General features: G+C 50.6%; 1 protein-coding gene across 1 annotated transcript in view; it reads left to right on the top strand.

Annotated features, from left to right (window-relative positions):
- LOC144952841 (piezo-type mechanosensitive ion channel component 1-like) overlaps nucleotides 1-14,553 on the top strand; it is a 42,846-nt gene that overhangs the window by 2,860 nt on the left and 25,433 nt on the right. The window contains exons 2-3 of the mRNA XM_078883310.1: nucleotides 391-538; nucleotides 2,039-2,227. Of these exons, the coding sequence (XP_078739436.1) occupies nucleotides 391-538; nucleotides 2,039-2,227 (337 nt within the window). The remainder of the gene's footprint in view (nucleotides 1-390; nucleotides 539-2,038; nucleotides 2,228-14,553) is intronic.

The raw sequence follows: 14,553 nt of genomic DNA, 5'->3' as shown, positions 1-14,553 counted from the left end.
AGATGGGTGTGTGAGTGAGTGAGTGAATGGGTGGGTGAGTGAGTGAGTGAATGGATGGGTGGGTGAGTGAGGTGAATGAATGGGTGGGTGAGTGAGTGAATGGATGGGTGGGTGAGTGAGTGAATGGAGGGGTGGGTGAGTGAGTGAGTGAATAGATGGGTGAGTGAGTGAATGGGTGGGTGAGTGAGTGAATGGATGGGTGTGATGAGTGAGGTGAGGGGTGATGGGTGAGTGAGGTGATGATCGATGGTATGGTTGGTGAGTGAGTGAATAGCTGGGTGGGTTGAGTACGTCGAGTGCAGACTCAAACACCAGCGCTAAAAGACCGCACCTCCCAAACCCCCCCCCCCCCCAACCCCCCCCCCCCCCACAACCCCCCCCCCCCCCCAGGTTCCGCTTGGTGCCGTTCCTCATCGAGCTGCGCGCCGTCATGGACTGGGTGTGGACCGACACGACGCTGAGCCTCTCCAACTGGATGTGCGTGGAGGACATCTACGCCAACATCTTCATCCTCAAGTGCTGGCGAGAGTCCGAGAAGGTGCCGAGAGAGGGGGGTGGGGGTGGGAGGGGGTGGGAGGGGGAGTGGTGGGGGAGGGGGGGGAGGTGGGGGGCGCCACGCCCATGGTCTGGGTGTCTCTCTCTGTCTATCAGGGGGTTCACGATGGCCGTGACGGAGACCATCCCACCAAACCAACCACCCACCACACTCACCCACAACACCCACTCCACCCCACCACACCACACCACACCACCCCACCCCACCCACACCCACCCTCCACCACCACCCCACCACCACCACCCATCCCACCCCACCCACCACCCCACCACCACCACCACCCCTCCCACCCACCCTCCCTACCCCACCCACCCCACCACCACCCACACCCACCCCACCCACCCCACCACCCCACCACACCCCACCCCACCCACCCACCACCCACCACCCACCACCCCACCACCACCACCAACCCACCTCACCACCCCACCCACCTCCCCCCACCACCCACCCCACCACCCACCCCACCACCTCACCACCCCACCACCCACCCTCCACCCACCCACCCACTTCACCCACCCCACCCACCCCATCTCACCCACCCACCCAACCACCCCACGCTCCCAACCAACCACCCACCCACTTGCCCGCCCACTTGCCCACCCTCCCACCCTCACCACCACCCACCTCCCCACCCACCCCACCCCACCAACCCATCACCACCACCACCTCACCACCCCACCCACACCCTCCCACCCAACCACCCCACCCTCCCACCCACCCACCCCACCACCCCACCCACTTGCCCGCCCGCCCTCCTGCCCTCCCACCCACCCCACCACCCCACCCTCCCCACCCACCCCAATCGTATCACCCACCCACCCCACCCACCACCCCACCCACCTCAACCCACCCCACCCTCCCACCCTCCCTCCACCCACCACCCACCCCACCCCACCACCCCACCACCACCCCACCACCACCTCACCACCCCACCCACCCACCTCACCTCACCTCACCACCCACCCACCCACCCACCCACCCCACCCACCCTCCCAACCACCCCTCCCACCACCCACCCTCCCACCCACCCACCCCACCCCTCTCACCCCACCCTCCCAACCACCCCACCCACCCCACCACCCCACCCACCCCACCCACCCCACCACCCCACCCACCCCGCCCACCCCACCCACCCAACCACCCACCCTCCCACCACCCCACCACCCACCACCCCACCCCACCACCACCCACCACCCCACCCCACCCTCCCACTCACCACCACCCTCCCACCCTCCCACCCCACCACCCCACAACACCCACCCCACCCTCCCTCCCAACCAACCAACCACCCCACCCACCCAACCACCCACCCTCCCACCCACCCACACCACCCACCACCCACCCACCCACCCACCCACCCACTCCACCACCCACACCACCCACCCAACCACCCCACTCACCCACCCACTCACCCACCCACCCCACCCCACCACCACCCACCCCACCCACTTGCCCACCCACTTGCCCGCCCTCCCACAGAGGTACCCGCAGCCTAAGGGGCAGAAGAAAAAGAAGGTTGTCAAGTACGGCATGGGCGGCATGATCGTGGTGCTGCTCATCTGCATCGTCTGGTTCCCGCTGCTCTTCATGTCGCTGCTCAAGTCCGTGGCGGGCCAGGCCAACACGCCCATCGACGTCACCATCACCATCACGCTCGGGCGCTACCAGGTACGCGCTTGGAGCGTGTTGGAGCGTGTTGGAGCGTGTTGGAGCGTGTTGGAGCGTGTTGGAGCGTGTTGGAGCGTGTTGGAGCGTGTTGGAGCGTGTTGGAGCGTGTTGGAGCGTGTTGGAGCGTGTTGGAGCGTGTTGGAGCGTGTTGGAGCGTGTTGGAGCGTGTTGGAGCGTGTTGGAGCGTGTTGGAGCGTGTTGGAGCGTGTTGGAGCGTGTTGGAGCGTGTTGGAGCGTTTTGGAGCGTTTTGGAGCGTGTTGGAGCGTGTTGGAGCGTGTTGGAGCGTGTTGGAGCGTGTTGGAGCGTGTCGTCGGGAGGCGGAGGTGGTGTGTGCCGTCCGCTCGGTTGATATCGTCCGGGAGACCCACAGACTCATCACGCAGACACTCATAGACTCATAACAGAGACCCATAGACTCATCACGCAGAGACTCATAGACTCATAACAGAGACCCATAGACTCATCACGCAGAGACTCATAGACTCATAACAGAGACCCATAGACTCATCACACAGAGACTCATAGACTCATAACAGAGACCCATAGACTCATCACGCAGAGACTCATAGACTCATAACAGAGACCCATAGACTCATCACACAGAGACTCATATACTCATAACAGAGACCCATAGACTCATCACGCAGAGACTCATAGACTCATAACAGAGACCCATAGACTCATCACACAGAGACTCATAGACTCATAACAGAGACCCATAGACTCATCACACAGAGACTCATAGACTCATAACAAAGACCCATAGACTCATCACACAGAGACTCATAGACTCATAACAGAGACCCATAGACTCATAACAGAGACCCATAGACTCATCACACAGAGACCCACAGACTCATCACGCAGAGACCCATAGACTCATCACACAGAGACCCATAGACTAATCACACAGAGACCCATAGACTAATCACACAGAGACCCATAGACTTACCACACAGAGACCCATAGACTCATCACGCAGAGACGCATAGACTCATCACACAGAGACCCATAGACTCATCACACAGAGACCCATAGACACACACAGAGACCCATAGACTAATCACACAGAGACCCATAGACTCACCACACAGAGACCCATAGACTCATCACGCAGAGACGCATAGACTCATCACACAGAGACCCATAGACTCATCACACAGAGACCCATAGACTCATCACACAGAGACCCATAGACTCATCACACAGAGACCCATAGACTCATCACGCAGAGACGCATAGACTCATCACACAGAAACCCATCGACTCACAGAGACCCATAGACCCACCACACAAAGACCCATAGACTCATCACACAGAGAGCCATAGTCTCATCACGCAGAGACCCATAGACTCATCACGCAGAGACTCATAGACTCATAACAGAGACCCATAGACTCATCACGCAGAGACTCATAGACTCATAACAGAGACCCATAGACTCATCACACAGAGACTCATAGACTCATAACAGAGACCCATAGACTCATCACACAGAGACTCATATACTCATAACAGAGACCCATAGACTCATCACGCAGAGACTCATAGACTCATAACAGAGACCCATAGACTCATCACACAGAGACTCATAGACTCATAACAGAGACCCATAGACTCATCACACAGAGACTCATAGACTCATAACAAAGACCCATAGACTCATCACACAGAGACTCATAGACTCATAACAGAGACCCATAGACTCATAACAGAGACCCATAGACTCATCACACAGAGACCCACAGACTCATCACGCAGAGACCCATAGACTCATCACACAGAGACCCATAGACTAATCACACAGAGACCCATAGACTAATCACACAGAGACCCATAGACTTACCACACAGAGACCCATAGACTCATCACGCAGAGACGCATAGACTCATCACACAGAGACCCATAGACTCATCACACAGAGACCCATAGACACACACAGAGACCCATAGACTAATCACACAGAGACCCATAGACTCACCACACAGAGACCCATAGACTCATCACGCAGAGACGCATAGACTCATCACACAGAGACCCATAGACTCATCACACAGAGACCCATAGACTCATCACACAGAGACCCATAGACTCATCACACAGAGACCCATAGACTCATCACGCAGAGACGCATAGACTCATCACACAGAAACCCATCGACTCACAGAGACCCATAGACCCACCACACAAAGACCCATAGACTCATCACACAGAGAGCCATAGTCTCATCACGCAGAGACCCATAGACTCATCACGCAGAGACTCATAGACTCATAACAGAGACCCATAGACTCATCACGCAGAGACTCATAGACTCATAACAGAGACCCATAGACTCATCACACAGAGACTCATAGACTCATAACAGAGACCCATAGACTCATCACACAGAGACTCATAGACTCATAACAGAGACCCATAGACTCATCACACAGAGACCCACAGACTCATCACGCAGAGACCCATAGACTCATCACACAGAGACCCATAGACTCACCACACAGAGACCCATAGACTCATCACACAGACTCATAGACTCATAACAGAGACCCATAGACTCATAACAGAGACCCATAGACTCATCACGCAGAGACCCACAGACTCATCACACAGAGACCCATAGACTCATCACACAGAGACCCATAGACTAATCACACAGAGACCCATAGACTTACCACACAGAGACCCATAGACTCATCACGCAGAGACGCATAGACTCATCACACAGAGACCCATAGACTCATCACACAAAGACCCATAGACACACACAGAGACCCATAGACTAATCACACAGAGACCCATAGACTCACCACACAGAGACCCATAGACTCATCACACAGAGACCCATAGACTAATCACACAGAGACCCATAGACTTACCACACAGAGACCCATAGACTCATCACGCAGAGACCCATAGACTCATCACACAGAGACCCATAGACTCATCACACAGAGACCCATAGACACACACAGAGACCCATAGACTAATCACACAGAGACCCATAGACTCACCACACAGAGACCCATAGACTCACCACACAGAGACCCATAGACTCATCACACAGAGACCCATAGACTCACCACACAGAGACCCATAGACTAATCACACAGAGACCCATAGACTAATCACATAGAGACCCATAGACTCATCACGCAGAGACCCATAGACTCATCACACAGAGACCCATAGACTCACCACACAGAGACCCATAGACTCATCACACAGAGACCCATAGACTCACCACACAGAGACCCATAGACTCACCACACAGAGACCCATAGACTCATCACACAGAGACCCATAGACTAATCACACAGAGACCCATAGACTCATCACACAGAGACCCATAGACTCATCACACAGAGACCCATAGACTCACCACACAGAGACCCATAGACTCACCACACAGAGACCCATAAACTCATCACACAGAGACCCATAGACTCATCACACAGAGACCCATAGACTCATCACACAGAGACCCATAGACTCATCACACAGAGACCCATAGACTCATCACGCAGAGACCCATAGACTCATCACACAGAGACCCATAGACTCATCACACAGAGACCCATAGACTCATCACGCAGAGACCCATAGACTCATCACGCAGAGACCCATAGACTCATCACACAGAGACCCATAGACTCATCACACAGAGACCCACAGACTCATCACACAGAGACCCATAGACTCATCACACAGAGACCCACAGACTCATCACACAGAGACCCACAGACTCATCACGCAGAGACCCACAGACTCATCACACAGAGACCCATAGACTCATCACGCAGAGACCCACAGACTCATCACACAGAGACCCATAGACTCATCACACAGAGACCCACAGACTCATCACACAGAGACCCACAGACTCATCACGCAGAGACCCACAGACTCATCACGCAGAGACCCACAGACTCATCACGCAGAGACCCACAGACTCATCACACAGAGACCCATAGACTCATCACACAGAGACCCATAGACTCATCACACAGAGACCCATAGACTCATCACGCAGAGACCCATAGACTCATCACACAGAGACCCACAGACTCATCACGCAGAGACCCATAGACTCATCACGCAGAGACCCATAGACTCATCACGCAGAGACCCATAGACTCATCACACAGAGACCCATAGACTCATCACGCAGAGACCCATAGACTCATCACACAGAGACCCACAGACTCATCACACAGAGACCCATAGACTCATCACGCAGAGACCCATAGACTCATCACGCAGAGACCCACAGACTCATCACACAGAGACCCATAGACTCATCACGCAGAGACCCATAGACTCATCACACAGAGACCCACAGACTCATCACGCAGAGACCCACAGACTCATCACACAGAGACCCATAGACTCATCACACAGAGACCCACAGACTCATCACACAGAGACCCATAGACTCATCACGCAGAGACCCACAGACTCATCACACAGAGACCCATAGACTCATCACACAGAGACCCACAGACTCATCACACAGAGACCCATAGACTCATCACGCAGAGACCCACAGACTCACCACACAGAGACACATAGACTCATCACGCAGAGACGCATAGACTCACCACACAGAGACCCATAGACTCATCACGCAGAGACTCATAGACTCATACCAGAGACCCATAGACTCATCACACAGAGACTCATAGACTCATAACAGAGACCCATAGACTCATCACACAGAGACTCATAGACTCATAACAGAGACCCATAGACTCATAACAGAGACCCATAGACTCATCACACAGAGACCCACAGACTCATCACGCAGAGACCCATAGACTCATCACACAGAGACCCATAGACTCACCACACAGAGACCCATAGACTCATCACACAGAGACTCATAGACTCATAACAGAGACCCATAGACTCATAACAGAGACCCATAGACTCATCACACAGAGACCCATAGACTCATCACGCAGAGACCCACAGACTCATCACGCAGAGACCCATAGACTCATCACACAGAGACCCATAGACTCACCACACAGAGACCCATAGACTCATCACACAGAGACCCACAGACTCATCACGCAGAGACCCATAGACTCATCACACAGAGACCCATAGACTCACCACACAGAGACCCATAGACTCATCACACAGAGACCCACAGACTCATCACGCAGAGACCCATAGACTCATCACACAGAGACCCATAGACTCATCACACAGAGACCCATAGACTCATCACACAGAGACCCACAGACTCATCACGCAGAGACCCATAGACTCATCACACAGAGACCCATAGACTCACCACACAGAGACCCATAGACTCATCACACAGAGACTCATAGACTCATAACAGAGACCCATAGACTCATAACAGAGACCCATAGACTCATCACACAGAGACCCATAGACTCATCACACAGAGACCCATAGACTCATCACACAGAGACCCACAGACTCATCACACAGAGACCCATAGACTCATCACACAGAGACCCACAGACTCATCACACAGAGACCCATAGACTCATCACACAGAGACCCATAGACTCATCACACAGAGACCCATAGACTCATCACACAGAGACCCATAGACTCATCACACAGAGACCCATAGACTCATCACACAGACTCATAGACTCATAACAGAGACCCATAGACTCATAACAGAGACCCATAGACTCATCACACAGAGACCCACAGACTCATCACGCAGAGACCCACAGACTCATCACACAGAGACCCATAGACTCATCACACAGAGACCCACAGACTCATCACGCAGAGACCCACAGACTCACCACACAGAGACCCATAGACTCATCACGCAGAGACGCATAGACTCATCACACAGAGACCCATAGACTAATCACACAGAGACCCATAGACTTACCACACAGAGACCCATAGACTCATCACGCAGAGACGCATAGACTCATCACACAGAGACCCATAGACTCATCACACAGAGACCCATAGACACACACAGAGACCCATAGACTAATCACACAGAGACCCATAGACTCACCACACAGAGACCCATAGACTCATCACGCAGAGACCCATAGACTCATCACACAGAGACCCATAGACTCATCACACAGAGACCCACAGACTCATCACGCAGAGACGCATAGACTCATCACACAGAGACCCATAGACTCAACACACAGAGACCCATAGACTCATCACACAGAGACCCATAGACTCATAACAGAGACCCATAGACTCATCACACAGAGACTCATAGACTCATAACAGAGACCCATAAACTCATCTCACAGAGACCCATAGACTCATAACAGAGACCCATAGACTCATCACGCAGAGACTCATAGACTCATAACAGAGACCCATAGACTCATCACACAGAGACTCATAGACTCATAACAGAGACCCATAGACTCATAACAGAGACCCATAGACTCATCACACAGAGACCCATAGACTCACCACACAGAGACCCATAGACTCATCACACAGAGACTCATAGACTCATAACAGAGACCCATAGACTCATAACAGAGACCCATAGACTCATCACACAGAGACCCACAGACTCATCACGCAGAGACCCACAGACTCATCACGCAGAGACCCATAGACTCACCACACAGAGACCCATAGACTCACCACACAGAGACCCATAGACTCATCACACAGAGACCCATAGACTCATCACACAGAGACCCATAGACTCATCACACAGAGACCCATAGACTCACCACACAGAGACTCATAGACTCATCACACAGAGACCCATAGACTCATCACACAGAGACCCATAGACTCACCACACAGAGACCCATAGACTCATCACACAGAGACCCATAGACTCATCACACAGAGACCCATAGACTCATCACACAGAGACCCATAGACTCACCACACAGAGACCCATAGACTCATCACACAGAGACCCATAGACTCACCACACAGAGACCCATAGACTCACCACACAGAGACCCATAGACTCACCACACAGAGACCCATAGACTCATCACACAGAGACCCATAGACTCATCACACAGAGACCCATAGACTCATCACACAGAGACCCATAGACTCACCACACAGAGACCCATAGACTCATCACACAGAGACCCATAGACTCACCACACAGAGACCCATAGACTCATCACACAGAGACTCATAGACTCATCACACAGAGACCCATAGACTCACCACACAGAGACCCACAGACTCATCACACAGAGACCCATAGACTCATCACACAGAGACCCATAGACTCACCACACAGAGACCCATAGACTCACCACACAGAGACTCATAGACTCATCACACAGAGACCCACAGACTCATCACACAGAGACCCATAGACTCATCACACAGAGACCCACAGACTCATCACACAGAGACCCATAGACTCATCACACAGAGACCCACAGACTAATCACACAGAGACCCACAGACTCATCACGCAGAGACCCATAGACTCATCACACAGAGACCCATAGACTCATCACACAGAGACCCATAGACTCATCACACAGAGACCCATAGACTCATCACACAGAGACCCATAGACTCATCACACAGAGACCCACAGACTCATCACGCAGAGACCCATAGACTCATCACGCAGAGACCCATAGACTCATCACACAGAGACCCATAGACTCATCACACAGAGACCCACAGACTCACCACACAGAGACCCATAGACTCATCACACAGAGACCCATAGACTCATCACACAGAGACCCACAGACTCATCACACAGAGACCCATAGACTCATCACACAGAGACCCACAGACTCATCACACAGAGACCCATAGACTCATCACACAGAGACCCACAGACTAATCACACAGAGACCCACAGACTCATCACGCAGAGACCCATAGACTCATCACGCAGAGACCCATAGACTCATCACACAGAGACCCATAGACTCATCACACAGAGACCCATAGACTCACCACACAGAGACCCACAGACTCATCACGCAGAGACCCATAGACTCATCACACAGAGACCCATAGACTCATCACACAGAGACCCATAGACTCATCACACAGAGACCCACAGACTCACCACACAGAGACCCATAGACTCATCACACAGAGACCCATAGACTCATCACACAGAGACCCACAGACTCACCACACAGAGACCCAGAGACTCACCACACAGAGACCCATAGACTCATCACACAGAGACCCACAGACTCACCACACATAGACCCATAGACTCATCACACAGAAACCCACAGACTCACCACACAGAGACCCATAGACTCACCACACAGAGACCCATAGACTCATCACACAGAGACCCATAGACTCATCACACAGAGACCCACAGACTCACCACACAGAACCCATAGACTCATCACACAGAGACCCATAGACTCATCACGCAGAGACCCATGGACTCACACAGAGACGCAGAGATTCATCTCACAGAGACCCATTGACTCACCACACAGAGACCCATAGACTCACCACACAGAGACCCATAGACTCACCACACAGACTCATAGACTCACCGCACAGACCCATAGACTCACCACACAGAGATCCATTGACTCACCACACAGAGACCCATAGACTCACACAGAGACCCATGGACTCACACAGAGACGCATAGACTCATCACACAGAAACCCACAGACTCACCACACAGAGACCCATAGACTCATCACACAGAGACCCATAGACTCACCACACAGAGACCCATAGACTCATCACACAGAGACCCACAGACTCCCCACACACAGAGACCCATAGACTCACCACACAGAAACTCATAGACTCACACACCAGAGACCCATAGACCCACCTCACAGAAACCCATAGACTCACCACACAGAGACCCATAGACCCACCACACAGAGACCCACAGACTCACCACACAGAAACCCATAGACTCACACAGAGACCCATAGACTCATCACACAGAGACCCACAGACTCATCACACAGAGACCCATAGACTCCCCGCACACAGAGACCCACAGACTCATCACACAGAGACCCACAGACTCATCACACAGAGACCCACAGACTCATCACACAGAGACCCACAGACTCATCACACAGAGACCCATAGACTCATCACACAGAGACCCATAGACTCCCCGCACACAGAGACCCACAGACTCATCACACAGAGACCCATAGACTCACCACACAGAGACCCACAGACTCATCACACAGAGACCCATAGACTCATCACACAGAGACCCACAGACTCATCACACAGAGACCCGTAGACTCATCACACAAAGACCCATAGACTCGCCACACAGAGACCCATAGACTCATCACACAGAGACCCATAGACTCATCACACAGAGACCCATAGACTCATCACACAGAGACCCATAGACTCATCACACAGAGACCCATAGACTCACCCACACAGAGACCCACAGACTCACCACACAGAGACCCATCGACTCACCACACAGAGACCCACAGACTCACCACACAGAGACCCACAGACTCATCACACAGAGACCCACAGACTCATCACACAGAGACCCACAGACTCACCACACAGAGACCCATCGACTCACCACACAGAGACCCACAGACTCACCACACAGAGACCCGTAGACTCATCACACAGAGACCCATAGACTCACCACACAGAGACCCATAGACTCATCACACAGAGACCCATAGACTAACCACACAGAGACCCATAGACTCATCACGCAGAGACCCACAGACTCATCACACAGAGACCCATAGACTCATCACGCAGAGACCCATAGACTAACCACACAGAGACCCATAGACTCATCACGCAGATACCCATAGACCCATCACACAGAGATCCATAGACTCACACAGAGACCCATGGACTCACACAGAGACGCAGAGATTCATCTCACAGAGACCCATTGACTCACCACACAGAGACCCATAGACTCACCACACAGAGACCCATAGACTCACCACACAGACTCATAGACTCACCGCACAGACCCATAGACTCACCACACAGAGATCCATTGACTCACCACACAGAGACCCATAGACTCACACAGAGACCCATGGACTCACACAGAGACGCATAGACTCATCACACAGAGACCCACAGACTCACCACACAGAAACCCATAGACTCGCACACCAGAAACCCATAGACTCACACAGAGACCCATAGACTCACCACACAGAAACTCATAGACTCACACACCAGAGACCCATAGACCCACCTCACAGAAACCCATAGACTCACCACACAGAGACCCATAGACCCACCACACAGAGACCCACAGACTCACCACACAGAGACCCATAGACTCCCCACACACAGAGACCCATAGACTCACCACACAGAAACCCATAGACTCACACACCAGAAACCCATAGACTCACACAGAGACCCATAGACTCATCACACAGAGACCCATAGACTCATCACACAGAGACCCATAGACTCACTACACAGAGACCCACAGACTCATCACACAGAGACCCATAGACTCACCACACAGAGACCCGTGGACTCCTGTATCTGTCCCGTGACCTCCTGTCACATCACGTGATGGTCTCAAAGTGGGGCACCTAGCCTGGCACAGGCACCGTGGTGACGTCATCGCCGCTCTGTGGCGAATGGCCAGGGTATTGGCATTGGAGTGGTGGCGCTGTGGTTAGCGCACTGCGCTATGAAGCAGGGAGGGCCCATAGCGTTTATTGATGTTTGTTGTTGTTGATGTTGTTGATGTTGTTTGGTGTTGATGTTGTTGTTTGGTGTTTGGTGTTGATGTTGTTGATGTTGTTTGGTGTTGATGTTGTTGATGTTGATGTTGTTGTTTGGTGTTTGGTGTTGATGTTGTTGATGTTGTTTGGTGTTGATGTTGTTGATGTTGATGTTTGTTGATGTTGTTGTTTGGTGTTTGGTGTTGATGTTGTTGATGTTGTTTGGTGTTGATGTTGTTGATGTTGATGTTTGTTGATGTTGTTGTTTGGTGTTTGGTGTTGATGTTGTTGATGTTGTTTGGTGTTGATGTTGTTGATGTTGATGTTTGTTGATGTTGTTGATGTTGTTTGATGTTGATGTTGTTGATGTTGATGTTTGTTGATGTTGTTGATGTTGTTTGGTGTTGATGTTGTTGATGTTGATGTTTGTTGATGTTGATGTTTGTTGATGTTGTTGATGTTGTTGATGTTGTTGATGTTGATGTTGTTGATGTTGATGTTGTTGATGTTGATGTTTGTTGATGTTGTTGATGTTGTTTGGTGTTGATGTTGTTGATGTTGATGTTTGTTGATGTTGTTTGATGTTGATGTTGTTGATGTTGCTTTTGATGTTGTTGATGTTGTTTGATGTTGATGTTGTTGATGTTGATGTTGTTGATGTTGATGTTGTTGATGTTGATGTTTGTTGATGTTGTTGATGTTGTTTGGTGTTGATGTTGTTGATGTTGATGTTTGTTGTTGTTGATGTTGTTTGGTGTTGATGTTGTTGATGTTGATGTTTGTTGATGTTGTTGATGTTGTTGATGTTGTTGATGTTGTTGATGTTGCTTTTGATGTTGTTGAGGTTGTTGTTCTTGTGTGTTGATGTTTGTTGTCGTTGATGTTGTTTGGTGTTGATGTTGTTTTTTGATGTTGTTGAGGTTGTTGTTTGCAAGTTGATGTTTGTTGTTGATGTTGTTGACGTTTTCTACGATGTTGTTTGTTGATGTTGTTGTTGCTGTTCTTGTTGATGTTGATGTTGTTGTTGATGTTTCTTATTGATGCAGTTGTTGATGATGTAGTTGTTGATGTTGATATTGTTGATGTTGTTGTTGATATTTGTTGATGATGTAGTTGTTGATGTTGTTGTTGATATTTGTTATTGATGTAGTTGTTGATGATGTAGTTGTTGATGTTGTTGTTGATGTTGTTGTTGATGTTGTTGTTGATATTTGTTGTTGTTGATGTTGTTGTTGATATTTATTGTTGATGTTGTTGTTGATATTTGTTATTGATGTAGTTGTTGATGATGTAGTTGTTGATGATGTAGTTGTTGTTGATGTAGTTGTTGATGTAGTTGTTGATGTTGTTGTTGATGTTGTTGTTGATATTTGTTGTTGTTGATGTTGTTGTTGATATTTGTTGATGATGTTGTTGTTGTTGATGTTGTTGTTGATGTTTGTTGTTGATGTTGTTGTTGATGTTGTTGTTGATATTTGTTGATGATGTTGTTGTTGTTGATGTTGTTGTTGATGTTTGTTGTTGATGTTGTTGACGTTTTTGACGATGTTGTTTGTTAATGTTGCTGTTGCTGTTCTTGTTGATGTTGTTGTTGATGTTTGTTATTGATGTAGTTGTTGATGATGTAGTTGTTGATGTGGTTGTTGATG

Source organism: Lampetra fluviatilis, chromosome 70 (assembly GCF_964198595.1).
Source record: "Lampetra fluviatilis chromosome 70, kcLamFluv1.1, whole genome shotgun sequence".
NCBI lineage: Eukaryota > Metazoa > Chordata > Hyperoartia > Petromyzontiformes > Petromyzontidae > Lampetra > Lampetra fluviatilis.
This window is presented reverse-complemented; position numbering and strand designations above follow the sequence as displayed.